Raw genomic sequence first — 27041 nt, 5'->3', positions numbered from 1 at the left:
TATTTAGATGCATACGGCTTCCACGTCAGTTAGCGACAGGCCCGTTGCAAAAACAAGTGACGGGGTCTGATATTCTAATTAGTGGCGCACACCGAAGTTCCCTTGAAACAAAAAAGAGACACAGGGATAAGCACAGGTGGGTACCAAGAGGCACAACGCTGGCATTTCAGGTAACAATTAACAGCAGTCTTGATGTAAAGTCAACCTGACACCGAAAATACACCAGATCAAGGAGTACATTGTTGTATATAACACTCTATGGTAATGGGACTGTCTGGTACGGGAAAGGTTTCACTGGGTGAAGGTTCTAGGCTGGAGGTTCTAGAATATTGGGGGCATCTGCCAGGGGTTTGCACTGTTACACTTGGACTTACTTCTATGTGCTCTTGAAGAAGCTCATGTTTAATCATATTCCTGACTCCGGGTCTCAAAATACAAGACCCTGCCACTTCCATTTTGGATGGTCAGGAACATCTTTCGGACTCCCGGGAGACTTCAATGCCAGTCAAGCGACTCCATTGCAAGTTTCACTGCCTCCTGTATTACCCCATTGCTACACTCTGCATGAGGCTGAATTTCCGTGTGAGTATTGTGCATGGTCCACAGACTTAGTTGACTTGGCCAACAATCTCCAAGTGTGCTGGTCAGAGACGCGCCTGGTGCCTTCATCAGCTACCCTCCATACATTCTGTGATGATACGCTCTCAAGACTCTCCCGGAATGACACTGGGTCTTCGCTGCATGTCCACCGGTGCTAAATCTGGCCACTGCTGCCTTCTTTTCCACCCTTCCTCCTTAATGCTGTAACGTTTATGCCAACATTGCGAATCGGAAAGAGTATAAAAGTATGTTAAAGGCACATTTATGGTGATGCATCCGCTTCTAGTCTGTTTCCAGTTATGAACACCCTCCTGCCATCAGCCCAAAGCAGACAATGATTGTGTTATGTTTTTTTTTTTTAATGAAGGTATCTTGCCAGCGTGTGTATATTAGAGATGGTGGGGGTGGGGTATGGTGCAAACATGCAGGCACCATGCAAAAAGTTATAATTTCAGCTTTTGGTGCAATTTTAGACCCCAACACTAGAGGGCATTGTGCATCATGGGAAAGCTCGCACAGGGTAAGAGTCTCATAGTGAAGGTACACTTATCTTTTTTTCCATTTCCAATATAATGTAACACAGCTAACAGAATTATAGAGCTTTTTGTGAGCCAGGTGAAGTATAAATAATATGATTAGATATGTCGTAGAATGTGAAGGCCATTAATGCCCGACAACATTTAACTCTCTGATTAAACTCGAACCGATACATTAAAGATTAGGAAGGAAGTCAGAGAGCATTATTAGATTTCTGCTGCAGTATAATCGAATCAGTTTGGATCGTTGTGCTGTGGCTTTCAAGGGATGTGCGTCTGCCTTTGTTGTCTGTCTTTGTTCTTTGAGCTCAGCAGTCCCGCTGTTTATTCTTGTGGTTTGTTAAACCACACACATAATCTGTGGGAGGCCCTCTGATGTAGTAGAAGAAGAAATGGTTTAAGAAAATTTAAAGCAAGCTTTATGGTTGCAAAACACAAAAGAATGTACAAATAATGTAAAACAACAATCCAAATGTATTTATAGAAATCATTTAAAAGAGTTAAGGCAATTGCAGATTTGCAAATTGATGATCTCTCTGAATCAAAATTCTTGATGAATTCTGCCTCCTTCTGTCTTTTGATTCCAGCTCCTTAATCAGCCAAACACTTATTCCTAAATTCTTCTTATTCTTTGCAGCAGAATGTCCTTTGTAATAGGCATTCGGTACTTTGTTACATTACAAAATCGATATAAACATCTACATTTCTGATGACTGGTTTCCCCTGGCAGTCACACACTCAACCTTTCCTCGGAAAAGCATTTAAACTTGTCAACTTTTTTTCTGTAGGAAGGTTAAAGATCTATATATAACAAGAGAGGAGTACACATTTGTACTTGACCCGCCAGTGTATCAGACTATTTTAAGGGCCCTATCGCCCTGGCACAAGTAAAACAGCCAAACTCGTCATCAAGTGCCCTATCCCTAGACTTCTTTCTGAACAGTCTCCCTCCACTATCAATGGTTTTGTCCATGGGTCACTTCACATCATGTCCTATGTCTATTCTCTGGTATCAGAACATATCACAGTACAACTAGGATTATATGAATTTGGACATTTTAGCATCCGCACTGAATCACTGTTCAGGAAACTTGTACCTTGTTATGAGATGCTAATTTTGCTTGGTATTTGTCGTGTCTACAGAATTCACGCTGAGACAGGTAAGGATTCTTACAGTCTGTTCTTTATTCTTTGTCTCGTTGCTGCGCTCACATGCACGTCCTTGCTTGTGCCCTCGCTATCCAGGAATCCCCTCCCCACTCCCTGACCGGAAGTGGTGTCTAGTTGCTGTTCCTCCCATCATGCGGGTGCAGGGTCCTAGTGCCCCCTGACCCTGGTCACTACATCCTCCCCTTCCGTCGAAAGAAAATGATGAAAGGAGTGGGAGATAGAGAGAGAGAGGGAGAGAGAGAGAGAGAGAGAGAGAGAGAGAGGGAGGGAGGGAGGGAGAGAGTCCTTATCCCCATCATTACATTTATTGGATCAGTCTTGTTAGACTTTTGCTCACTCTTTTCGGACATATTCCTTCTGTGATCCCTCTTCTTGTCTATCACCGTTGTATGTCCTTCTTCCGTTCTCGTCCATAACTTCCTCTCTTTCATTTATGTCACTGTTCTCTGCTGCTGTGTCCTTCCTGTTTCCATTCATGGTCTTTAGTCCCTTAAAGTGAGACTTATTCCTGGTGATCCGGTATGGGCCAGACGCAGCTGTAATCATTGACCCCTTGACGCTTGTTATCGTTAGCGGTTCACTTGAAAATGCACTGTCCGATTTTCTCACTTGCCGCTGATGCACCACCACTGAGTCTCCTTGCTTAAGGTGCGACGGAGTGGCATATCTCCTAGCGTCTGAAAATGTTTTCATCTTTTCCTTCGCCTGCTGGTCTCTGACAGCGATACTGCTGTGCTCCACTGGCGATTTTGCCTCTAGTTGTGGTAGTCTCGTTAGGATTCCTAACTTTACTACTACTAAATGCCTTCTGTGAATACCAAAAGTGGTAAATTTAGGATTTTATCTCAGATTAGTTCTGTGAATCGGCCCCCTGTCACTTGGAACCCTGTCCCAGTGTTTCCCAGTGCTGCTGTCCATCTCTCCCAGTGCTGAGTCTTCCCAGTCTCGGTGTTGGGCTCTTCGTTTCACAGTGTGGTGTAGCAAGGGTGCCGTGGGCCACTTATATCAGTATAAAAAGTGCCCTTTGCCTCCTGGCTGAGTATTGAAACCCATAATTGTGGTGCAGTGGGCCCCTCCTACCTATGATTCCCCCCCCCCCTCCCCCCAAGGAATTCTGAATAATATACAATAATATACAATATGCTGCTACAGTATCTCAGGTCCTTTATCCCAATATAGGTTTTCTCGTTTAATTGCCTCTGTGTCAAGTGTTTTTCAGACAGAATGCTTGTTTTCGTACTAGGGAATGGTGTAGGGAGGTTTGGTTTCCAACAGATGAGGTGTTCTCGGGGGATGGTGGTAGTCGACAGACATGACTTGCTCACCGCCCCCAAATAGAGTGCCCAGCTACGCTACTGAAGAACCCGGCCGGACAGTTTGGGCTGGACTGTTCCATGGGGAGCAGGGTCACGACTGATTTGCATATGGCTGGTTCCAAACTGGGATGGCATTGTGACCAAAATAATGATGAAATTAAGCCAGATCTGTGAGTGGGGGTTGTGTTTGAAAAGTTTCAGCACTCTGTTCATCATCTTGTTGTGTTGCGATGTGATTCTATAGTCACAATAATGGGGAAATCCAAGCATCTGTTAATAAAAGATTATATTTTCACAGGAACAGGAACAGAATTCAATGCACGCATTATTTGATAAATAATATTGATTTCAAAATAATCTCTGCAATTTCAGCAGAAACTGTGCATGGCTAGAATTTGTATTTACACTCAAGCGTTCATAACAATTAATGGCTAGATTTAGGCCCATAAAACCCGAAGAATGGCAGCATGCTAGCTGCATATGATACAATAGGTATTTTATCACCATAATATTTACTCTAATTGGGGCATATTTACTGCTTGAAAGCAGTAGGTTTGGAAACGAGGTGGGCAGCTGTCACTTTTGGCCCTTGCTTCCTTCACAGCCTTTGCTGGTTGTTTGTAATTGACATCTACTCCTTAGCGTTGCACAAATGCTTGGAGAATGCTTCTCTCCCTTGCATAGATCCCAGGGTCTCCATGTCATGTTCAAAGGCCAGAACTTGAGTTTTAACCAACAGCACATTGAGATATTCGACATACAGTTTGCCTCTGTATTTTAAGTTTGGGGTTAACAAACCCAACATGGAATTAACTATTGACAACAAAAAATGCTAGGGCTCTGGAGGTTGATAAGTATGTTCTTGGCCTGTTGAAGGCCAGCAGAAAGAGGAATGGGGTTGACCATGCCTCTAGAAGGTTCAGCACAGAGACTACTCTCAACATCGGCAGGTGGACATGTTTGGAGAACCAGCTGGTTGGCGAGCTTAAGTTCATATAGTTGATCTCCACTGGTCCTGTGTTTTGGATCTTGGATTTTGATCCGTCCAGTGCCGTGGCCTGCTTCAAATAAATCTAAAACCCATTTTCACTACAATATTTGTTGTATTCTATGGTTTTGAGTTGCCAGACACACGACGCATGTAGGGGAGAACATTCATTGTCCTTTGTAGTGTGCAGTACTGAACGTATGCTCTGTCACATGTTTTAAAGTACTGTCCTGGCAGAGGACATTTTGTTAAAGGAAGGCTGAGGTAGTTTCTGCCCATACACTAATTTTTGCTCTTCTCAGCTCTTACTTTACTGTCACGAGAATAGACCGAAACCACACACTTTCAGAAGGGGGAACAGTCCCGTGGTACACAAGGGATTGCAAATGCGCGCGTTTAACCTTAGCTTCAGCCATCGAAGCTAAAGACGGTGCCCTAATCAAAGCCTCTAGGAAGTGTTACAGGGCAACCTTGCACCAAGCGAGACGGGCATGGTATGAATCCCGGTGGCAGCAATTAAAGAAAGCATGCCCGGAGAAAGATTCTGAATCTTTATGGTCCCTTGTCGCCTGGCGCAACCAAGCAGGGGCCCAACCACCACCCATTTATATCACTGGCTAGGCCCGATTTGACCACTTTTTGAAGCTTTACTCTGCCTCCTGGGTGAAGTCCCCTATGTAGGACGTGGTGCTCTTTATCCAGCCTTCGACAGACAAGCTTTTTAACCTAGGTGAGATTGAGTCTTCTCTAGGCCGTATAATACGGTTTAAAGTGGCAAAGCCTAATGGTATACCGGGGGATTCATTTTTATCAGATATTTCAAGCTGGGCCAACTACATCTTACTTCTGTCCAATGCCATAGCCAATGGTGCTCCAGTCCCAGGGTCATATGAGGGGGCAGAGGTGGTCCCAATTTATTAAAAAAAGGGGATAGAGGCAAACCCTCAAATTATAGGCCTATCAGCTTGATCGATGCCCTCCAAAAGGTCTTCTGTAGAGCCCTTCTGCATAAAATCCAGGCTTGGGCGGAAGAAAATGCAATCTTATCCCAATACCAATCTGGTTTTAAGGAAAAGACGGGGACTATCGATCAAGTATTCCGCCTCCTGCTCCTTTATTTGAAAGTTGTAGTGATTGGTCGGGGCAGTCTTCACTTAGCTTTTATTGATTTAAAGACTGCCTTCGACTTAGTCCCCAGGCACAAGCTATGGCTCGTGCTCAATGTCATGGGCATTCCACCCCCCATCCTCAGCTTGTTAGTTCGATTGCATGAGGGTAATTATGCACAGATCAGATGGGGGCCGCAGGAACAACTCACAGAGCCTATTCCAGTTAGCAGGGGAGTGCGCCAAGGTTCCCACCCTTTTTTCATTATACATGAACAGGGTGGTTAGATTTCTGCAACAAGAAGCTGCAGACGCACCAACCTTGGGGGGGGGGGATAAGGTACCAACCCTATTGTTTGCAGACGACACCCTGCTGGTTTCTAAGACCCCGGCGGGACTCTAGCTTCTGCTCAGTAGGTTCCAATCTTTCTGTGACACCAAGGGTTTGGTCATTAACACTACCAAAACCAAATGTATGGCCTTTAATGTGCACAGGTCCTTTAAAGGGTGCGTAATGTGAGGAGAGACCCTCTTGGAAAGAGTTGATACTTTCGACTACCTAGGTGTCCGCCTCTCAGATAGAATGTCTTGGAATCCCCACCTAACCAAGATGTTACTGGGCCACAAGCTTATCACAGGTGTGCTAGAGAAGGAACACAGCTCTTCGCATAGTAGACCTGTTGCTTCCGCCCTGCAGGACCACGATCTGGAGGCGGTTATCGCAGCTCTGTATGGCGCAGAGCTGTGGGATTTCAACAAAAAATCTGAGCTCATTACCTCAGAAAACAAATTTCTTAGGAACCTCGTGATGCTGCCCCAAAGTACGCCTGCTGCTTTATTTTGCACGCATTATGAGGACGCTGGAGCTACTGCCCTATGCGGAAGCCTTGGCAGAGGTCACCTGTCTTGACACGTGCAACAAGGCAGGGTGGTTCAGAAACATCAGGAAATTGATGTGAGATGTCGGGTTCCAGGGTCTATGGGACAAGCCAGACCCCAACTTGCTTCGAAAAGAGGCATTGAAGCAACACTTTTGGAAATGGGTGGAGCAACGTGAGTCTATCAAGCCTAATCAGGGGAATCTCACTGAGGAATTCCTGCTCCACAAACAGGCCAGATCGTTGGAACCCTACCTAGACATAATCTAGATACCCCAGGATAGGACGTTATATATTCAATTTAGGTTTGGCGCCCTTCCTGTGGGTGAGGTAACAGCCAAGTGGCACCCTAACGCTCCAAATCCAAGCGATTGCCCTGGTTGCTATGCCCAAGTGGAGTCTGTAGTCCACGTGCTGTTTGCATGTCCTGCTTATGTGCAGCCCAGAGACAAATGGCTTAAACCGGTTTGCCGACAACTGGGCACAAGGAACCATTGGGAAGCACTGCGCATACTGAAGTCTCACACCAGGCCCTTCTCTGCCGGCGCAGTGGCAAAGTTTCTAAGCCACATGTGGGGCATTAGAAGGAAGGCACGCACAAGAGCACTTCAGCATCGGCCAGGTTGACCCTTGGGCCTAGTTGTTTTCGGGCCTCAGTAATTAAACTTTTGATACCCTCAATTGCAGTAGACGTATTGCATGAGCACTTAACCGCAGATTGATTGCACAACCAGATTGTTATGGGAGGGCCCTAAGGTTATCAACCCGTTTGATCTGTACGAAGTTCCATTTTGTACAACCAACCGCTGTAAGATCGTGCTAGCTCCCCCCGTTTATCAACACAGCTCTAAGCTTTCTTTTTTAACCTGTGATATCCTCTGACAGATGCTTTTATTAACCTTTATTAGATTTTTTTATATTTCACATTAGTTTTTAACCAATGAATTTTTAAAATGTACGAATGATTTTGTTTGATGCATAACTCTTAATTGACTGTTGCCGAATGGGTATGGTATCCATCAGTCGGCTCATACTTGAGCTTGTTTTCAATGTTAGTTGTTGTGGGTAGTTCAATCGAGCACCCTATGTGATTTTTACACATTGGTCTAACATGTCCTAGCCCTGCAGGCAATTTGCCGCTAAAACAATAATTTTGTGATAGGAAGCCTCCGCATGCCCATTGTAAGATGCGCAGTACGAACTTTTATTTCTTACATTTTTAACTGTGTTTTATCATTTATGTTTTTTGTAGCTTTTATGACTTGAACAGTCGTAATAAACCTTGAATAATTATGAGTTAAAGTACATGCTCACCCGTACATCTTAACACCTAGTTGGTATTTTAATAGGAACATCGGCCGAGTCACCATGCAGGAAATGCATCAGATTGGGATCAAGACTCGTAAGGGGCATATTATCAACGGTCAGCGATAATTATCGCTGGCCGTGCTTAGCGATAACTTTTTTATCGCAGGCTATCTCTGGAATGTATCGCCCTGGTAGCGCGTTATTAACAACGCGTTACTCCACGGCGATAAAAATTCCAGAAATAGCGAGGTTATCGCCGTTTTGCAGGGAACATCGCTGGTTTTCCAGCGATGTTCCCTGCAAAATGGCGATAACCTTGCTGATACGACCCACAGGGTCCTATCAGCATAATCCACCCCCTATGTAAAGCATAGGTAAGTCAGGATTTTAGCAGACGTTAGTTTTTGGCGAAAACTGACGTTTTTGCCAAAATCTAACGTCTGCTAAAATCCTGTGGGCTCCCTTGTAAATATCGCAATGTAAACATCAGCGATATTTGCAAGGTAGCCCATCCGGGGAACGCCTAGTGACACCCACTTTGCATCTCATTAGAGATGCAAAGGGAGCCGTTGGGGAAAAGGGTGCTAACATGCGATTAGGGATGTTAGCACCCTCTTGTAAATAGGGCGATATTTTTATCTCCGCTTTTTTGGCTTTTTAAGCCAAAAAAGCGGAGATAAAGCCCTTGTAAATATGCCCCTTAGTAATTTTGAAACTAATATAAGATAACCACGCACTGCTCACAACAGAGCAAGCATTGAGTTCAGTATGTTTTACCTTCAAGTTGGCATATTTTTATTTGACAAAATTGTAATTTTATCTGTAAAATGACTTGTGCAATAGTCCTGGTATTTTCTCTCCAGACGCAAGTAATCGAGCAAACACAAATCCACTCTTCGCTTTCTCTGTATATCAAGTAGATTAACATTATTATTGTAGACACATCTCAACAAGGTTTGAGATTCGATTCAGGCATCTGGTAGGCATACGTTAATGTTCTTAGCTGCAAGAAAATGCAATTTGAGTGACTTCTTTTACAGGTAAGAGATGAGATAAGATATGAGAAATTCACATTTTCCAGGCAAAATAAACAAATATCAAATATGCCCTCTTCCCTCGTGGACATTTCATGATAAAATGTTAAATCCCGTAGAGGGGTTAATTCAGATCCTGAACTGCAAAAATGCCTCCAAGTTTGATACAAAATGAGTTTGGGAAAAAAAGATTAGGGGTTTTCACTGAAAAGGTTAGTCACCCTGGGAACTTCAGCTATCTTGAACAGAGTGTGTGATAATGAAGGGGCCTGCTCGGCTGATTGCTCGATTCATACCAAGATTTCTAATCCTTCCACCGCTGGACTCCATGTTGATTGATAGCACTGATTGTGAAGCTTTAATACATTTCATTGTTACTTTACTAGAACATTTTGGATAATTTGCAGGCTGCAGACCCCCCTTGTTTGTGTCACAATTGATTTGTCAGGTAACTGGGGGAGCTGGTATTTTTCTTTTAGAAATCTGGCTGCACAGACCCTTTTTGCGTTTAACCCTCTCTCTATCGGAAGGATTTGGTTTGAAAACAAATCTCCATTTCTGTATTATTTGTTTGTATTCACTCTGAGCCACCTCTTGCGATTGCTTTTATGAGGCAAAATTCGAGTTGTTTTTATTTAAAAAGCCTGCATTTTAGTTTAATTGATATGTACAGGAGAAGCGTGTAGTCTGCAGTGCTTGCCTAATGCGCATTTTTTTAAACAGAGAAATAAGCGTGAATCACAGAGGGTAACAGGTTTTTGTAATTGATGTTTTTTTAATCGCTTTTTTTTATATTTCTGAAAGATTCAAAAACATCTGTTTTAACAGCATGGTATGAAAATATAAATGTGTGGAAAAAACCTTTCATGCAGTATTCAAACACTATGTACAAAACTGCACTATGCACATTAAATACATATATAATGCAGTGGCGGCTCGCAGAGGTAACGCTGTGGGGCGGTGAGGCGCGGGAGGATCTGGGTGGGGGGGGGAAGTGGAGTCCGACACACAACGGCAAAGGTGAACGTAAATAAATACTAGCCGTCGTATGTCGTACTCCATTACCCCCACCCAGCCCCTCCCCCGCCCCGCCTCACCGCCCCACAGAGTTACCTCTGCAAGCCGCCCTGATATAATGCAAAATTACAAATAACTGAAACCTTGTTTTCATATTTTTAATGTCGCTACGAAGTTTCAGAGCCAAAGGTTGGCTAGCTTGGCTTCCATCTGTCTGAACTCAACATAATTTATCATCTTGTTTTTAAGTCTAAACTGCTATAACATCTTCATGGTCAATTAATGTCCACTAAAGGTGAATTCTCTTAGTACCCTATAGTCTTCTCACTTTCCAATCACTACTGGAAAATGTCTGTTTCATACCTCACATGACTGTAGCACTTCATCGATCAAAACTGTGTTCTGCTTTCAAAATATTGGATCACCATTGTTTGAGTAAATCTTGCTTGTTAGGGTATTGTTGTGGCTACACTTCCATATCTGCCAGTTGCTGATGCTCAAGTTCTGGCACATTTCCTTAACACACAATCTATCTCACTTACTTGTTAAGCAATTGTAATATATATGTATATATGTATATTTTGGGTTTTTTGTAGCGCAATTGGTCAGGGTTACGAGATCTGATCTTCTAACTGGGATCTTTCACAGCACTCAAGCGAAACAGTTGCTAAAGTGCTAAACACACATTTATCGTGGTGATAGTTTCCATGTGTTGCACAAGTCTTAGTGAGGAATATATAGTTGAGGCAGGGCTGATCCTTCTCCGAAGCGCTGAGATGAAGACAGGCTTATTCCAGGTGTGTCATCACCAGATAATTCCTCCTTAGCCAGTTCGGCTTTGGTGACGGTGGGATCGCGACCGAGTGGCAGACGCTTCTGAGCAGCAGGAACGGACACATATTAGTATATGGGGATGATGATGACAGTAACTGCCTCTCCCAGAACACCCAAAAGTCCAGCATTTGAAACTGATTTTATGTCCCAGAATTAGCCATGATAAAGCTGTACCTGATGTTTGCTACTTTGTACCTTTGACCCTGCCATCTCAACTATTAGAAATTTTTTAAATCTTCGTTTATGCATCTTTCCATTTTCTGTGCCCCATTCTCCTTTTCCTTAACCCCCAACATCTGTGTCTCTCTCACCATCAGCATGCAAGCTTGATCTCATTTCACAAATCTGCATATTTTTTGTCCAATACTTAAGATGTCCTCTGTTTTCAGTCTATGACTTCGAAATCTGTGCACTTCTAATTTTCACATCCTCAGAGTTTTTAATCAGTTCTCTATTACAAGATATTGATTACATTTCTTCTACTCTGGTTGACTTTTTTACATTATCTTGCTTCAGCAAAGCAAACCCATCTCTGTATTCAGTCTGCCATTTCAGTGGTCCTGGGTCTTGCATCAATCTCCTGCTGAGCATGAGTGGCAGAGGTGCCTGTTCCCTGTCCATTTTCTTTTAGCCTGGTTTTTAAATTAACTTTCCATTTTGCACCTTCAAACCTCTCCTAAAGTGATTTTACGTAAACTCTTTCGTCATCTCCACTTCCTAGATCAGATGCCTCCTGTCTCTGTCTGAGTGGAGTCTTTATCTCCTGTTCCTCCTGCAGATTTTGGAACTGCACCCCTTAGCCATACTTTTTCAGGGAAACATCCTTGATATACAGTCCATGCAGTAATAACAACACAAAACAAAACACAGTGGAATGTTTTGTGAGCAGATAAATTATCTGCTCGCGATCATAATTGACGAAATTGCAGCCACCCATAGGTAGCAGATTGCATAGAGGGCAAAAATGCAGTGTTCCTGCATGTTAGGTTAGAAATAAATAGCCTAATTCTGTTAGAAACTGAGAGGTGGGTGATGCTTTATACTCCATTTTTACTCTTGATAGCATCAAAATAGTAACCCATTTTATTATACAGACCCTATTTCCTGGCATAGCGGACTGGACATTTATTTCACTGGGAATTTTCCCGGAGGGGCGGAGCCAGTGGAGGTGGGCTTTTGAAGGCCCGCGGCTGCTACGATGCCTCAGTCATCCTCTCCTGCTTCACAGGTATTATTGCATAGCGCGGCATAATACGAGAGAAAGACAGACAGAGGTAGGAAAAATTGAGAGAGATCAGAGTGCGAGGAAGAGAGATAGTGAATGGCTGGAGGGAAAGAGAGTGCGATGGGTGAGGAAGGGAGAGATAAACATAAACCCTGGACCTACACATATGGTCTCTGATGGGAAAATGTATTATAAATGTGCTACTGGTATAGTAGTGATAATTGGTTACCAGGGGTGGCTCCTCCGTGATGGCGAGGAGCGTCGCCCCACTGCCCAGAGCCAGCAGATGATAAGTAAAAGGACAGTAACACAGTGTTGTCATTTTATTTATCGCTGTCTCAGCCGAGACGGAGGCGAAGTCCAAGCAATTAGTATAGCGTGATCCAGGCATGACAGGGAGGAGGAGGAGTGTGCACGTATAAGTGCGCATGCCTGTTTGGCTGGCTGTTTTAGGCCGGCCAAACAATCATGTGCACTTATGTTTCTCCAACACAGCTGTGTTGCGCAGCTGTGTTGGAGAAAAGCCACAGGCTCCCAGGCACTGTCTGAGTGGCAAACGAGGCCTCTCAGACCAATCCTGGTGCTGCTCTCATAGCATGAGAGCTGCATCTGGATTGGGTGGGGCGGCTGTGCTTTGAGGGCCCATACACTTTGGTTGGATGAGAGAAGCAACGAGGCGGCCAACAGTGTCAGCGGAAGCGGAGCGGCAGGTACGCTTTTGTTCCCCAATACCCCCCAACACCTCCCCCCCCCAGCCAACTTACCACCCGAGATAGGTGGCAGCCACCACTATTGGTTACAACTGGCTGGCTATTGAGTTTTGTTCCCTTGGGTTACTCACAGCCAGAGTGTAATTTGCTGATTTATTCAACTACAGTTGTACACATCCAACCTCCAGGCCACTTGGAAAAACTGACAGCATCTCAACTGAGCATTCTTTACAGGTTTGCCCAGTCACAGTGGTATGACAAGTGTGATTGTAAATTCTGTCCTTAAAGAACATCCCAGACCACTGGCCCAGGGTGAGACCTTTAGTGTAAAGATGTCCGTGAGTGGAGGAAGCGCCTATGTCCAGAACTCGCAATTAAGTTCAATTGAGAGAAGATATAGCAGAATGCTGTGCACTGATCTACTCCTTACTGTGTCTGCCTGACACCTTAGCACCAGGTTCATGTTCTCTATGCCGTTACATAACACAGCTTTACAGTAGCACAATGGAGACGCTATGCAATGCACTGCTCAAAGAGGATCTATCATTCCAGGTCAGGGACACTGCTGGAACTCTTTAACTGCTGCTGGCCTCTATGACACTGTTGTAGAAATGCTGCACTTGTGTTTTTTTTTAAATAGCAATAAAATGCATGAAAAAATAAATCTCCAAATCGCCGGTTAAATGCTTAGGTGACCACAAATACCCAGTGTGGATGTCCCCCACATATTATACAGACACCTCCACCCAGGGTATGCTCCTCCTTACACTGTGGGTGGCTTAAAGGATGCTGTGGTTGGAAAACCCACTCCGCTCAACATTGTTCCTCATTTACTGCCCCTGTACATTGATGCCAGGTAGGAAAAGGCGGGATTGGAATATGCTGTGACCTCACCTAGAGCACAGTGTGAAGACCCTGCAATACACATGGACATCCCCAATCCCAACCATGGCCTGAGTACCTTCTAAGTGCTTGTGTCTCTGTGTGGCAGCTAATAGAGTATTGTGTCAAAATAGATTGTCATTCTCTTTATTGAGGTCATTGCTATGATGAGTCGACATGTTTCGGCTTTCTGTTTTGGATAAAACTGATAGCAGGTCAAGTTGCAATAGAAAAGGTTTTAGTAGCTGAGTCTCTGATGTTGACATCATCTTGATAGTTCTCATATTGAAAATTATGTTTCCGTAGTCAATGTTTCATTTGTTTGAGGGTTGAAGGTCGGGTTTAATTAATGTTTCTATTTATGCACATATACATATGAATAAGGCTACAATAACATTAAAAAGAGTGATTATTTTGGCCATAATTTGCTTCAAAAATGGTTCCTCAGATGTAATAATATTTCTATATTAGCAGGATTCATGTCCAAACGCTTTCTGATGTACCGTAGAGGGTTTCAGCTGAGTGTGGACCACAATCTGTGTTTTTAGCATTGACGTTTAAGAATATTTCCACTCCGAATAACCTAAGGCAGGGTGTGCATGGATGCATTTGCAATGCATATTAAATGCGTCTATTTCAGGCAAGCTGGCGTGAATTAAGTGTTAGCAATGACGCGTTTTATTTATGTTTGGTCAGGCAGTAAGATCTGCAGCATCAATAGAGTTTACAGTTTCTTGGCTTACACAAAGAAGTCTATCTATCCATCTATCTATCCATCTATCTATCTAAATAATTTTCACATTTTGATTTGCATTTTTTTTAAATCTATATATGTGGACAATTGTCTGTGGCTATAACCACATTTAAGCTGCTAAACTATCTGTCATCGGGATTGTAAGCGTATTTTAGGGTACATGTTTGATTCTACGTGCTGTAATGCACGACCCATTGTTATCGTAGCAACTCATAACTATGCAACTGCGAAGTGCTGGGGAAAGGTCATTTCTAATGAAGGTCAAGTGATATTATGCATTCAGTCACAATTTGTATGCAAATAACTATTTGTGTAGGCAGAAACTGTAATCCTTTGAGTGGATTCCTTTGCATATATGTTTGACGCTTCAATATTTCCCCAGGGGAACCCCAGCCCCTGCTACAACTCAGATTAAAACTTTTCCTTCCGGGAAAAGGATATCCCGGAATCCAGGGCGATGCTCCTCGATGATGACCAACTGGAGACTCTCCACTCATGTGACACACTGTAATTACCTGGTAATCAAATGGTGTGTCTCCCCGGTGAATGTTCTGTTTGCCTACAATATCACACACTTGCCCAATGAGAGGTGTGAGCTAGAATCTGCTACTTGCTAGGCTAAGACGTTTGTCAACAAACAACCGAATAATCCAGGCTTCATCCTTGGAATTAGCATTCGGCTCATCATGTTTACAGAAAATGCGAAGAAAAGACGCTGTTTGAGCTCTTCACCCCTCTCCATGGTGGTGCGCGTCTCAGCAATGCCTGCGCAGTGTCCTACGCAAGCAATTTTTGATGTATTTTATTTATTTAAGGGTTTCTAACTGAATAGTTTTTCTCTGAAACATAGATGGCACAGTAGGACATTGACAGTACACAGTGTTGGGACCATGAGATTGCGATAAAATGATGCTGTTTCTGTGGTTGGCCCTAAAGTTTGAGTTCTTGTGGTTGGAAAGAACTTACGAGGGGATGGTGGACATCACGGCTGGAACAATTCTCCGAGTGGTGGTGGTGCCATCAATGTTACATCATTGAATTCCTAGGGACTGTGAAAAGTACAAACCTGTGCCGTAGGGGTGTAGAATGTAGCTGGTGGTTCATTTTGGAGCACACTGCTGCAAATATCTTACTAAAGCATGGGGTGGTAGCGCAGTGTCATTTACAGACAACACTCTTTCCATTAAAATGGACACTAAACTTGCACAGTCACAAGGTTGTACTGATTAAATGATATAGCACGCCAATGATAAAGTGTGGAAATCATGTTTAAGCGAGTATTTACCATTTCTGCCCTGTCAATTTGTTTTGGTCCCATTAAAATCTCTGTTTCCATCACACTTCTGATTTACAAACAATTGTGCTTCATTTGTGGTTTCCTAGCTGGTGAAATATTCCGAAACATTTGTAGAGCTCATTTACATGTATTTAAATGTTGTTGTGTGCTAGAAAAAATTACACCCTGCAACCTTTCCTTTCACACACCCTTAGCCCCCAGCAAGATTGTCACATAGTTTACTTTACAAAATACTCTCACTGTGCAGTCAGAGAGAGTGAACACCAATTGCCATGTTAAAGAATAAGCAACAATGTGTCCTTTGACCTTTATCTTTGAAGCACTGCAAATGTGGCATGATTTTTTCATCATTATCATGCATTGGCTCATAACTGTAATTGAGAGCTGAATGATTGTAAGTAATGACATACGTATTTTTACTGCCTCACAGCCATTATGAACTCTATACATGGAAAACTGTTTCTGGGAGGAACCCTCCTTCTAGTTTGTGCTTTTCAGTGGGAGTTGCTGATACTCTGGCTGGGCTTGTTTCCGATGGGCTGCAAATGTGACTCGATAAAGCCAAAATGTTAAGACAACTTTATTGCTCACTCACCTTCTGAAGTCGAGCACTGTTATTTTGTGGATTCTGCAGCACCAGCTGCACCCCTGCTGCCAGTGCCCATGATGGTGGATAAGGTTGGTTGCACATACCATGATAGTCCAAGTTCAGTATGGACTGCGGTTATATCCTTTGCCTTCCTTTTGTTCCATCGCTGGATGACCATCTCTTTGCAGCTGGCAAGGAATGTACAGGTGTTACTAGAGTGTGAAAATTTTGTGGCGCTGAGATGTAGTGGTCTCTGCTACGCTCCTTTCTGCATTGCTGAAGGGTTGGTGCCATTTTGCCATTGATTAAACTATTATATATCCATGGGAGAAGAGACTGAGAATTCTTGTCTTCTGTCTGTCTATCTTTTTTTTTTTTGCAGCTTTTTGTTTCCACTGTGGTCATGATCTTCTTTCAGGTCTGTCGCTGTCCACACCGGAAGTTTGGCTTGGATGAGGAAGAAGTTTCCATTTATACTTTCTCAAATAGCTGTGGTCTGTGATTGAGGTGTGTTTGTGTAGATTGCACAGTGTCTAGCTCCATGTTCTCTGTCTAGGAGCGACTTCATTGATCAATGGAGAGATTGTTTAATGTTGGGCCCTGTGGCCGAACTAGTGTCCTTTTTGGGGCTTTAGAACAGATTTTCATGTCTCTCTGGGTCTGACTTAGCGCGTTGCACATCCTTGGGTCTTGTACTCTGAGAGAACTGCCCACATATATTTTCTTCCCCAGTTTTGGTAGGCACGTTCCACGGCCAAACTGTGGAACACTCTACCCACCCATCTGAAGAATTGTTCTGAACTGCTCCCATTCAGGAGGGGCTGAAGACCTGGCTTTTCACTCTGTAGCTAAAGGTTCAGGTCTTTTTTACTTTTTCTCTGTCCTCTCTCAAATCGTCCTCTTATCAGGTGATAGTGCCTAGACGCCCCGAGGCATTAGCCTGCGCTTTATAAATATAAAATATTGCATGCAGTTGAAAGTGCGCGTCACCCAGAACTCCCTCTGCGAAATCCTCATCGCCAGGTACTGCACCAGGGTCATCAATGGGCATTCAACAAAACGCCTAGTCAATCAATAAATAAATAAATAAATAGTTTAAGCTAACTATGACTAGTGGTAATAGATCTCCTGGGTAATTTTTAACCGTTCTTTTGTAGCAGCGATAAAGTGATGTAGGGGTTTTATTACATTAACATAAAGTTTGGATCTCCAAAGACTGTTAATTTGTTTTTTCTATTTCCAAGAGGGTAGACTAGACGTCTTAAATAAAGGCATCATTAGTGATTTGTTTAGTTGTAAACAAAATATTGTGTTCTTAGCATTTGTTGGTGCCACTGCCGGCTTTAGGGCAGTGCCACTGGTGCGGCCGCACTGGGCGCTGACCTGTGGATGGGGCACTGACCTCGGGGGTGGGGGGTGCTGGTTTTAGCAATAACTTATGATTGGAGAGATGAGGGGCACTTTTGCCCGGTGGTAGTGAGAGAATCCGAGAAGGTGGTCATGGAGTGTGGGGGCACCAAAAAAGATTGTTGCACCGGGTGCCACCAGCATTAAAGCCGGCCCTGGTTGGTGCCAACGGATGGGTCATTGTGAAAAGAAAGATTCCATAACGAATTAAAACTGAAATTTTTAACATTCACATGGAAAGCTTGTATTGTACTGTTTGGCACCTTGTCGCCTTTTCACTTTGGGTCAATCACGGGTGCATGCTTTAGGTTTTGTGTTTGTTCTGCAGTGAGCTCCCTGCCTGATGATGTTCCTATTCCGCCACCTTTCATGTGTTTTTTTTTATGACGAACTCTCTCCTCCCCTTTTTTTTTGCGAATAGCAGTATGTAGAATGACTGGAACCTAGGTAGATGGTGAGCTGTGAAATAGATATTTTCAGTGTGGGTTTTGTGGCATGCTTCCTTTTAGTACCCGGGCGCTTTTCTTATTTTGGACAGAATTGGGGGATTTTACCCCCGTCCCCTGGTCCCACCCTAGGCTTCTTTTTAAAAAAAAATGTTTAACAGGTAGTCCTCCTTCCCCCATGCCATGTGACTCCGACTCAGTTTCTTTTTTTTCCCTTCTCTTCATGTATGTGCCACAGTATAAGAAATGAATGGTTCTTTAGTACGCACAACAGTAAGTCCGCTTACCATTTGCAAATAATGGTAGTTTTATAATCAGTCATTTAAATAGCCTGTACTGTCCGGGATTGAGGATTAGGACTGCTACAATGGGGTAGTACAGGCACTTTCAGGAGGGGTAGTAATGGCACTTTCAGGAGCAAACAGTTACTGTGGATAGTGAGTATCAGGACTTCTTCATTTCCATTTAAGACACTTTTTATATTTTCTACAATCCTACTGTTAAAAATAAAATGTGTCCGCGAGGGCAAGTGTTAGACCGAACAGCGTGGTATTCCCGCAAACGTTTTGCCCTTTCTCCTTCTGTTTCGTTAATTTTTTTTTTGTTGACATTAGGACTCTGTCACTGTACCACTGCTAATCAGTGCTAAAGTGCTTGTGCCCTCACCCTAAAACATTTTCCATTTTTGTCTTCCTCCGTCTTAACATTTTGTGGTTTTTTCTGTCTCATTTTTTGGGGACTGGCACTTATTTTCCCTGCAGCAGACTTTCACCCAGAAAGAAAGTGCCTGTGGCCCCCACCGGCAACCACCGGCTCAAATTAAGCACTGGTTTTAAACTACCATATTTACCAGGCAAAATGTACCTTTTCCTAGCCTTCTTTTTTTAATACTTATAAGTCACCCCTAAGATAACCCTAAAGATGTCTCTGGCTGCCTCAGGCTGTTGATGGGTACAAAGTAAGTTTGGCTTTTTTTTATTATCCCAAGAGTGAATAATAGATTGTTATTAATCTTGGTGTAAAAGAAACGTCCCAGAAAACAGGGAGGGCAGAGGCCTGAAGTCTGTAAGGAAGAGCTGCCACTGGTATTTATCTCCCAACCAGTTTTCCAGCTAGAAAAAAAAGCTATCTAAAAGCCGCCTTTGCATTTGGGTATTAGACAAATATAACTGTTCAAGAAAAATAACAACAAAATCTCTTTTTAGTAATTTTCTTTGGCTTTTTCCTTCAGGATGAGCTCTGTTACAGGCTGTCAAATTGCAGTGTAATACTTTAGGTCACTGAGACAAATTCCTGCTCCTGAATTTTGAAATCATCCTTGGGAAACCAATGCTTAAGTCATATGTAGCTGTAAAGTACGTGCTTCAATAGTCACTTTACAATTTTGCAGTAATAGGCCTCCCGGTGTTAGCTTAGTGGCCTAACTTCCTATTAGGACAGCCCAGCAGTTCTATGGATGTACTGAAGATTTATTATTATCTACATTTTATCGTGAAAATGAGCCTTCTCCAGCATAGAATGTATTTTATGCAGTATGCAAGCATATATCTATCTATCTATCTATCTATCTATCTATCTATCTATCTATCTATCTATCTATCTATCTATCTATCTATCTATCTATCTATCTATCTATCTATCTATCTATCGGCAGTCCAGCCGTGGGGATTGCACCACCGCAGGAAATGAAAGCGGGCCGGTGGGCTTTTTATATTGAGCGCCTGTAATCGGACCATCTGTTATGGCAATTATTGAATGTGCAACACTGCCAAAAATGCATGAGGAGCCCACTAATGGCTTTATAGGAATTTATAATTATGAGCAAACATCAAGTTTTATCACGAACTTTGGCATTAATAGAAAGGACTACGGAGCCCAGAGTGCAATGTGGATATGTTATGAGGCCCCACCTGTAGGCAATAAAAGGTACTTGTGACATCATTTCTGATTCTTTTGCCAGTTTATTTGGTGTTACTTATGCCTGTGAACAAGGACACACGGAGTGTCTGAAACGCGTTAGGCGAATATTGAACTTGTGTATTTGTGGACTGTGCTGCAGCCTTATTGAACAGAGTTTCACAGATGGTGAGTGCATCCTAAAGCTTTTGGGCACTTGTGAGACAGTTTATATATATATGTGTGTATATATATATATTCACTTAAAAAACCATAGGTTTCACACACGTTATAGTTAGGAATTAGAATTTAAAAAACCTTGCAAATTCACTTAAAAAACCATAGGTTTCACACAGGTTATAGTTAGGTGGATATTTCTCTTGTAAAAAAACAATGAAATTCCCCCGTTATAGTTAGTTCAGATAACTATAACTCGCGCGCCCGCAATCCACTGCTGATGACGTCACATATTACATCACTCATGACATGGTCAGTGGCATCACTCATGACATCACTGATGACATCATCCTTGTGATAGAGTGGCGGTCGCGCGAGTTATAGTTATATGAACTAACTATAACGGGGGAATTTCATTGGTTTTTTACGAGAGAAATATCCACCTAACTATAACCTGTGTGAAACCTATGGTTTTTTAAGTGAATTTTCAAGGTTTTTTAAATGCTAATTCCTAACTATAACGTGTGTGAAACCTATGGTTTTTTAAGTGAATTTGTATGGTTTTTTAAATGCCAAGTTAGGTATTTTTTAATATATATATTTTTTTAATTTTTTACCGTGCGCACCCCGCGATTTAAAAAAAAAAAAAAAATGTTTTTTTCCCCCTGGGGGTCCTTCTGTGACCCCCTGACAAAGGCTAGGGGATCAGGAACTCTCTTCCCTGCCCCCTTTTAACGTTTTCCACCTTTTTTCCCCCTTTCCTTTTCAGTGCGAGAGACAAAATGGCGGCCGACACTTCCTGATTTCGACCGATTCGAATGTTGACTGACATCTAACAACCAATCAGAATTTCGCTCGCGCACCGCACCGTGCACGCACGGTGCGCGCGTATAGATATTTATATGCTTTTAAATGCTATTTTCTCAGGAAATACTGAACAGATTGACACCAGACGTGCAAAAGGCACTTCCCTGACCTGAGGACTACCTCTCTGCCAAATTTCAAGTAATTCTGTTCAGCCGTTCGGGCTGTACCTTCGACTAAAGGTCCTATGGAAAAATGCATGGGGAAAACGCGTTTTGGGACCCCCCTATTTTCTTGGCCCCCGCTTGACGAATCACCCCGAGACTTTCAGGGTAGGAGCTGAGCGGAGCGCCCCATTTGTTTTGAAAATTTCGCGAGGATTCGTCAACCGGCACCAAAGTTATTCAAAATAGACTTTTGAGATTTCCTATGGAAACACGATCCTAACTATAACTATCTACTGGCGACCGCTAGTAGATAATATATATATACACACACACACACACACACATATATAGCCCAAACATAAATTTGTTCCAACCTTGTTGCTGAACAACTAGTAGCCGAGTTAGGGAGTCAATAATGAGAATACCTTGTTATATGGTGTTTCATAGCACATTTTTGCCATTTCAGAGTGTTTTAAGCAGCTATTACTCAATGTCTTTGTCACTCAGCTGATGAACTTTGGAAGCAATACCCTACCAGGATTCAAACCTGTTACTTGCTGGGCACAGCGTTGTCACTTGCAAGCTGGCTTTGGCAATAGTTATGCAGAAGATGAAGAGTTTTGTTATTAAAGGATGTATAGGTTTCAGGAGCTAACAGGTCAGTAGATTTGTCTAAAATTGGTCTCATTTAAGAGGTGACTCCCTAGTTTCCTTCTGAAGTTTAGCAGTGGGGTAGTCCACCTGATATGTGAATATACGTCATTAATATCCTTTGTGCTTATGATAATGAGGCTGTAACTTTGGTCTTTTGTTTCATGCATTCCTTACTTTCAAGATTGGTGACATACATGTTTCATGTTGGCCTGTGGAGATGGCTTGTTTTTCATTCATGGAGGATTGTTTGTTGGTCATTACTGCTGTTCTTTGTAAGGCTACTAACATTGCACTATCCTTTGTTTCAGATGATGTTGCACCATATTTCAAAACTGAGCCGGGGTTGCCACAGACCCATCTTGAAGGAAATCGCCTGGTTCTCACCTGCCTCGCTGAAGGAAGCTGGCCCCTGGAATTTAAGTGGTTGTATAATAACACGGAGATCACAGCTTATTCCAGTGAATACAAGTAAGTCCAGTGTTTTATTATTTGATGTCCTGTCTTTTATTACTTTTTTAAATCCTCATACTTGATAAGGCCCTACATCAGAAGGCTGCAAGAAAGGTTGTAAATGAAGAAACAGAACATTGATAATTCAAATATATAGGATATGTATGGTGTTTCTGGTTTTGTGGGTTTTCCTTGGAACCGTTCTACCTCGAGTACGCAATATGCATGTGCAAAGCCCCCCAGGATGCTCAGTATGTACCATTAAAACATAGCTGAGATTGCAGGGCAATCCTGATCAAGGGAAGGCTTTTCAAGCAGTGCATAGTTCCTGTGTGCGAGTACTTATTGGCCTGTAAGTTCATCACTTAGCGACTCCAAATTTGGTTTGGTGGCATATTTATAAACATGGTGTTGAAAGCTGTGATCTGTTTCAGACAGTTAAGTCAAGATCTGATTTTGCGCAGACAGCAGAGCTACAATCGAGTTTTTCATATTGGTATGAGCCAATCGGTGAGAGCCTGATCAGTTCCGGCATAGTGACTTGCTTGACATTGAGTGTGAAGAATAGACTATGGCTAAATTTGACCATCTGGTTGTGTCCAGAGGTGTCGCGATCAAGTGTTTAAGGGACTTTTAGTTGATCTGAATCATATATTTTTCTGCTGCTTGCCCTTACATCCAGTGTTTTTCCTTGTCTGATCTTTCCCTTCAGTTATTACATCGCATCTGGCATATATCCAACATGCTTCAAATCTGCAGTGGTTATCCCTTTAAAAAAAACTAATACTAATTGCTCAATTTCTACAAACTCATACCGGTATCCGAACTTCCTTTTCTCTCCCAAATACTGGAAAGCATGGTCCTCACCCGACTCATACTTTACCTTTCTTCCAATAGGCTTCTTAAGCACTTTAAGTCTGGATTCCATACCTACTATTCTATGGAAACAGCATTTCTCTACATAGCTAACTATATCACCACAGCCCATCAGAACTGTCTTTCTTCCCTCCTACAACTAACCTTCAACTCTATCGACCACCCATATTTTCTCTCCTGTCTATGTTCTAGGTATTACTGGCCTGACACACAACTGGCTAACTCAGTCCCATTTACCAGTCAGTATCCTTCATGGCTCTGTCCTTGGCCACTACTCTTCTCACTTTCTACTACTTCCTTTTGCTGATAGCACTTGGTATATTACGAAGCTTTACAGACACTGGAAGAGATTTTCTGCCATCATGCCTTCATGTAAACAGAAATAGGTGCTCCTGTGGACAAATGCATATAATAAACAATAATACACTGCACAATGGCAATATTCAGGGGCAAGTGGATATCAGGCTGACCACAGGGCCATTGGGGTAGGCCTCCAATCTTATGAAGATTCGTAAGTTGGATTTTGTAGGGTGGATTTGATGTTCCCCGCCATCCCATTTAGGTTACAGCTGATACAAGAGTCCAAATCAACAGTTATAGTATTCACCTGATACTGATGGTCTGTCTCTAACTCCCAACCCTCTACCTGTGAACCTATCACACTTACCTTTAGTGTATTCCATTTTGTCAGCCTCACAGTCACTTACCCAGGCGTGAGAAAAATAAGTGCCACCGGTCTATTGTGGGTTTACTATGCTCACAGGAAAAGAATATATAAATAATTTACACATAACATGAACATTTGTCGCATGTACCTGATGTCAAATGTACCTCAGGCACATTTGTGTCTCTTATGAGTAGCCGTGCGCTATAGAAATACCCTCATTCATTCATTCATTATCACACTGCCTTAGAAGCTGTCTATCCTAAAGCTAATATTCCAGTCTTCCCTTGTTCTACATTCATACAGTATTTTGACTAAACCACCAGAATTTTGAGGCAAGCACATGATCTGTGCTGCACAGTTACAAGTAACTCTCTTACAAGTGGTCAGACCTTTTCATTGTGAAATTCTAAAAGCTAATTTGCCTTAAATAACTATTAAAATACATACTTAAATTACTGTAAATACATTTGTCCATCGTGCGCAGTATACAGATCTATGATTATTATATAGTTTAGTTGTACGGGCACATTTGTGTGTGAATCTAATAGCCTTTAAATCAGCTATACAGTATTAGCACAGAAAATTTATAGAGAAGCATTTCAGTTCTTAAGATCCAAGGTTACATCCTAACTCAATTTGGTCTAATTTGAAATGTGTTTGTTGCACCAGAGCTGTCACTAGTGGAAATATGTGCACATTAAAGGGTTTAATAATTCACACCAATAGCAGGTGCAGTCTGTGCCTGGAATAGTAGATGCAAACTACACGCAAGAAAATGTAAGCCAATTGTCAGAGCTGTACATGGGGCAAACCCAACCCTGCCTCCCTCATGGTACTTGCAATAAATATTCACAAATGTCAGCTTTGCTAACTTAAGATGACAGTAGTAATTACTATTAGGCTCCTGTAACTAAATAATCACCAATTTCAGGTTGCTAATTTAAGAGGACAGTGGTAATAACTGTTCACGATAACGTTACGAATATGTAAATCAGCGGGCAGCATTATCTTACTCGCTTGCTGATCATTCCCATTCTGTTCACAGATTCATTTTTGGATGAGAATAGTTTTCCAATAAAGCTATAATATTAATAAGATTTATGATCTTCATGCTGTTATATATTATTATATTTTCACATAAAGTTTTATTAGTCGTGCTATTAGTCCGCCAGACTGTGACCAAGGGAGTAGGTGCAGTACTTTGATTAACATTGGTTTAATGCTGCATTATTCATGATGTAGAGATTGTCTAATTTTGTGTTATTCGTGTTACAGACAGTATTTAATACAGCTTTTATTTCTTCTACTGAGAATCTTTAAAATTATGCCTTCTAATTCCTTCTCATACAGTAAGGGAATAGAGTTGAATGTAAGACAGTGTTTGACAATTATTAGAAACTTTTAGTGAATGTCAGTCATGCATGGATTCTACACAGTGCAGTTTGTCCTTTGATACTTTGTGCTGCAATCTCAGCAAGGGTACCCCTACTGTGGGGTTAGGGTTTTGTTGCATGATTTTAATACTCTTTTAAATTCATCTTGAATGTCAACCTAAAATTCTCACATTATGTCCTTGATGAGGAAATCTTATTTCTGGTACCCCTATTTGAGTCTACAATTCAATGCTGCTCTGTACCTTTTAAATACTATCGATTGATATTCGATAAACCTAGGAATTAATTTATGACGCAGTTTTAGAATTTTCGGTTAATACATAATCAAATATTTTTTTGTTGATTATAGACAGAAGCCGCAGATATTTTCTTCTTAGAATTAATGTTGGTGTCTCATTTGATCGGACCTGTAGAATGTAAATCTAAAGTGTGTTCATGAGTCACTCGATGCAAAACAACGCTCAGCTAAGGCTGTCATTGTTCTCTTCACAAGTCCTGGATTATGTCTGTGCTGGATTTAATTGCTCTAAGCAAACACAAGTAGATGATGGACGGAGCACTGAAACTTTTCAAACACTCACCCCCAGTCAGAGATCTGGGTTGAATCCATCATCGTTCTTTAGCTCACTTCACCACCCCAGTTCAGACCCAGCACCCACGTTTGGGCATACCCTGCCTACTTAGGGCGAACAAAGCAAACGCAAGGAGATGATGGATGGAGTGCCAAAACTTTTCAGGCACTCACCCACAGTCACAAATCTGGGTTGAAACAATCATCGTTCTTCAGCTCACTTCATCACCCCAGTTCAGACCCAGCTATAGGCAAATCAGTCTTGACCCTGTGCCTCATTGGAACAACCCAGCCCGAACTACCAAGCCAGGTCTTCCCTGGACCGAAAACATGCATCACATCAGACAAAATTATCTCAAAGTAAGGATGCTAGCAATATGCCAAGGATGGCCGCCATTAAGCCAGACCGGGCACCATTATTCAAAGATTGTTACCAACATTTTATGCTATGTTAGTATTTATGTAAAGCACAACCTACAATTGGTGTGACATTGCAGTTGTTCCGGTAGTGAGTGGTCACTTTCCAAGCAGTTTTGATGTTTCCATCATAGACTAGAGTCTCTTTCAGTTTCTGAAGACTGTATCATCCGTAACATGAATGTTTTTTTCTAATTTAGATTAATATTGTGAGTTAACAGTCTTAGTAGCTGATTGACTGAATATAGGTCTGTACTAAATATTACGACTGGCCACCATTTTGCCAGGGAGAAATGGTGCCACAAATGCTAGGAATTAACACAATTACCCTGGGGCTACTATTGTACCATGCTTGGGTACCATACCGTCAAAGATGCTGACTGTATGCAAAAAGGATGTTCATCATTATGCCAAGAATAGACATCATTATATGAGGTGAGGCTGGCAAAAATTTGGAATAGCTATCTCTTTGTCAAAGATGCTCATAATATTTCCAGAATTTCCACTTTATGCCAACTACTATAGTGAGTCCAAGGTTGCTCAAAATATGTCAAGAGCAACCTTGACAAGCGCAAGAGAAAACCTGCAGATACAAAAATACACAAGGTGAATTTGTAACTGTTTTTTTTTTTTTTAAACAACTTTATTGGGATTTTCAAGTGGGGGTACATCGTAGTACACATTACATTGAGCATTTTAGTTATACAGAGAGCTCAGGATACAATGCAGGCATTATACTACCGCTGTGCCCCATGTGGTGTTGTCATCGAAGCCTATCCAGAATATCACAATACAAATAAGGAGGTCATCAGTTCAACACAGTGTTATGCAGTACATTCCTAGCCTCCAACCTATCGTGCCCAAAGGGAGC

The 27041-nt window shown here is 42.2% G+C and overlaps 1 protein-coding gene across 2 annotated transcripts in view; it reads left to right on the top strand.

The window, feature by feature from the left end:
• SDK1 (sidekick cell adhesion molecule 1) overlaps window positions 1-27041 on the top strand; it is a 2285003-nt gene that overhangs the window by 434164 nt on the left and 1823798 nt on the right. For both annotated transcript variants that reach the window (XM_085629198.1, XM_085629197.1), the window contains exon 2: window positions 22104-22263. In XM_085629198.1, the coding sequence (XP_085485324.1) occupies window positions 22104-22263 (160 nt within the window). The remainder of the gene's footprint in view (window positions 1-22103; window positions 22264-27041) is intronic.

Source organism: Triturus cristatus, chromosome 10, assembly GCF_964204655.1.
Source record: "Triturus cristatus chromosome 10, aTriCri1.1, whole genome shotgun sequence".
Lineage (NCBI taxonomy): Eukaryota > Metazoa > Chordata > Amphibia > Caudata > Salamandridae > Triturus > Triturus cristatus.
Note: the sequence above shows the minus strand (reverse complement) of the source record. Positions and strands in the feature narration are given on the sequence as shown.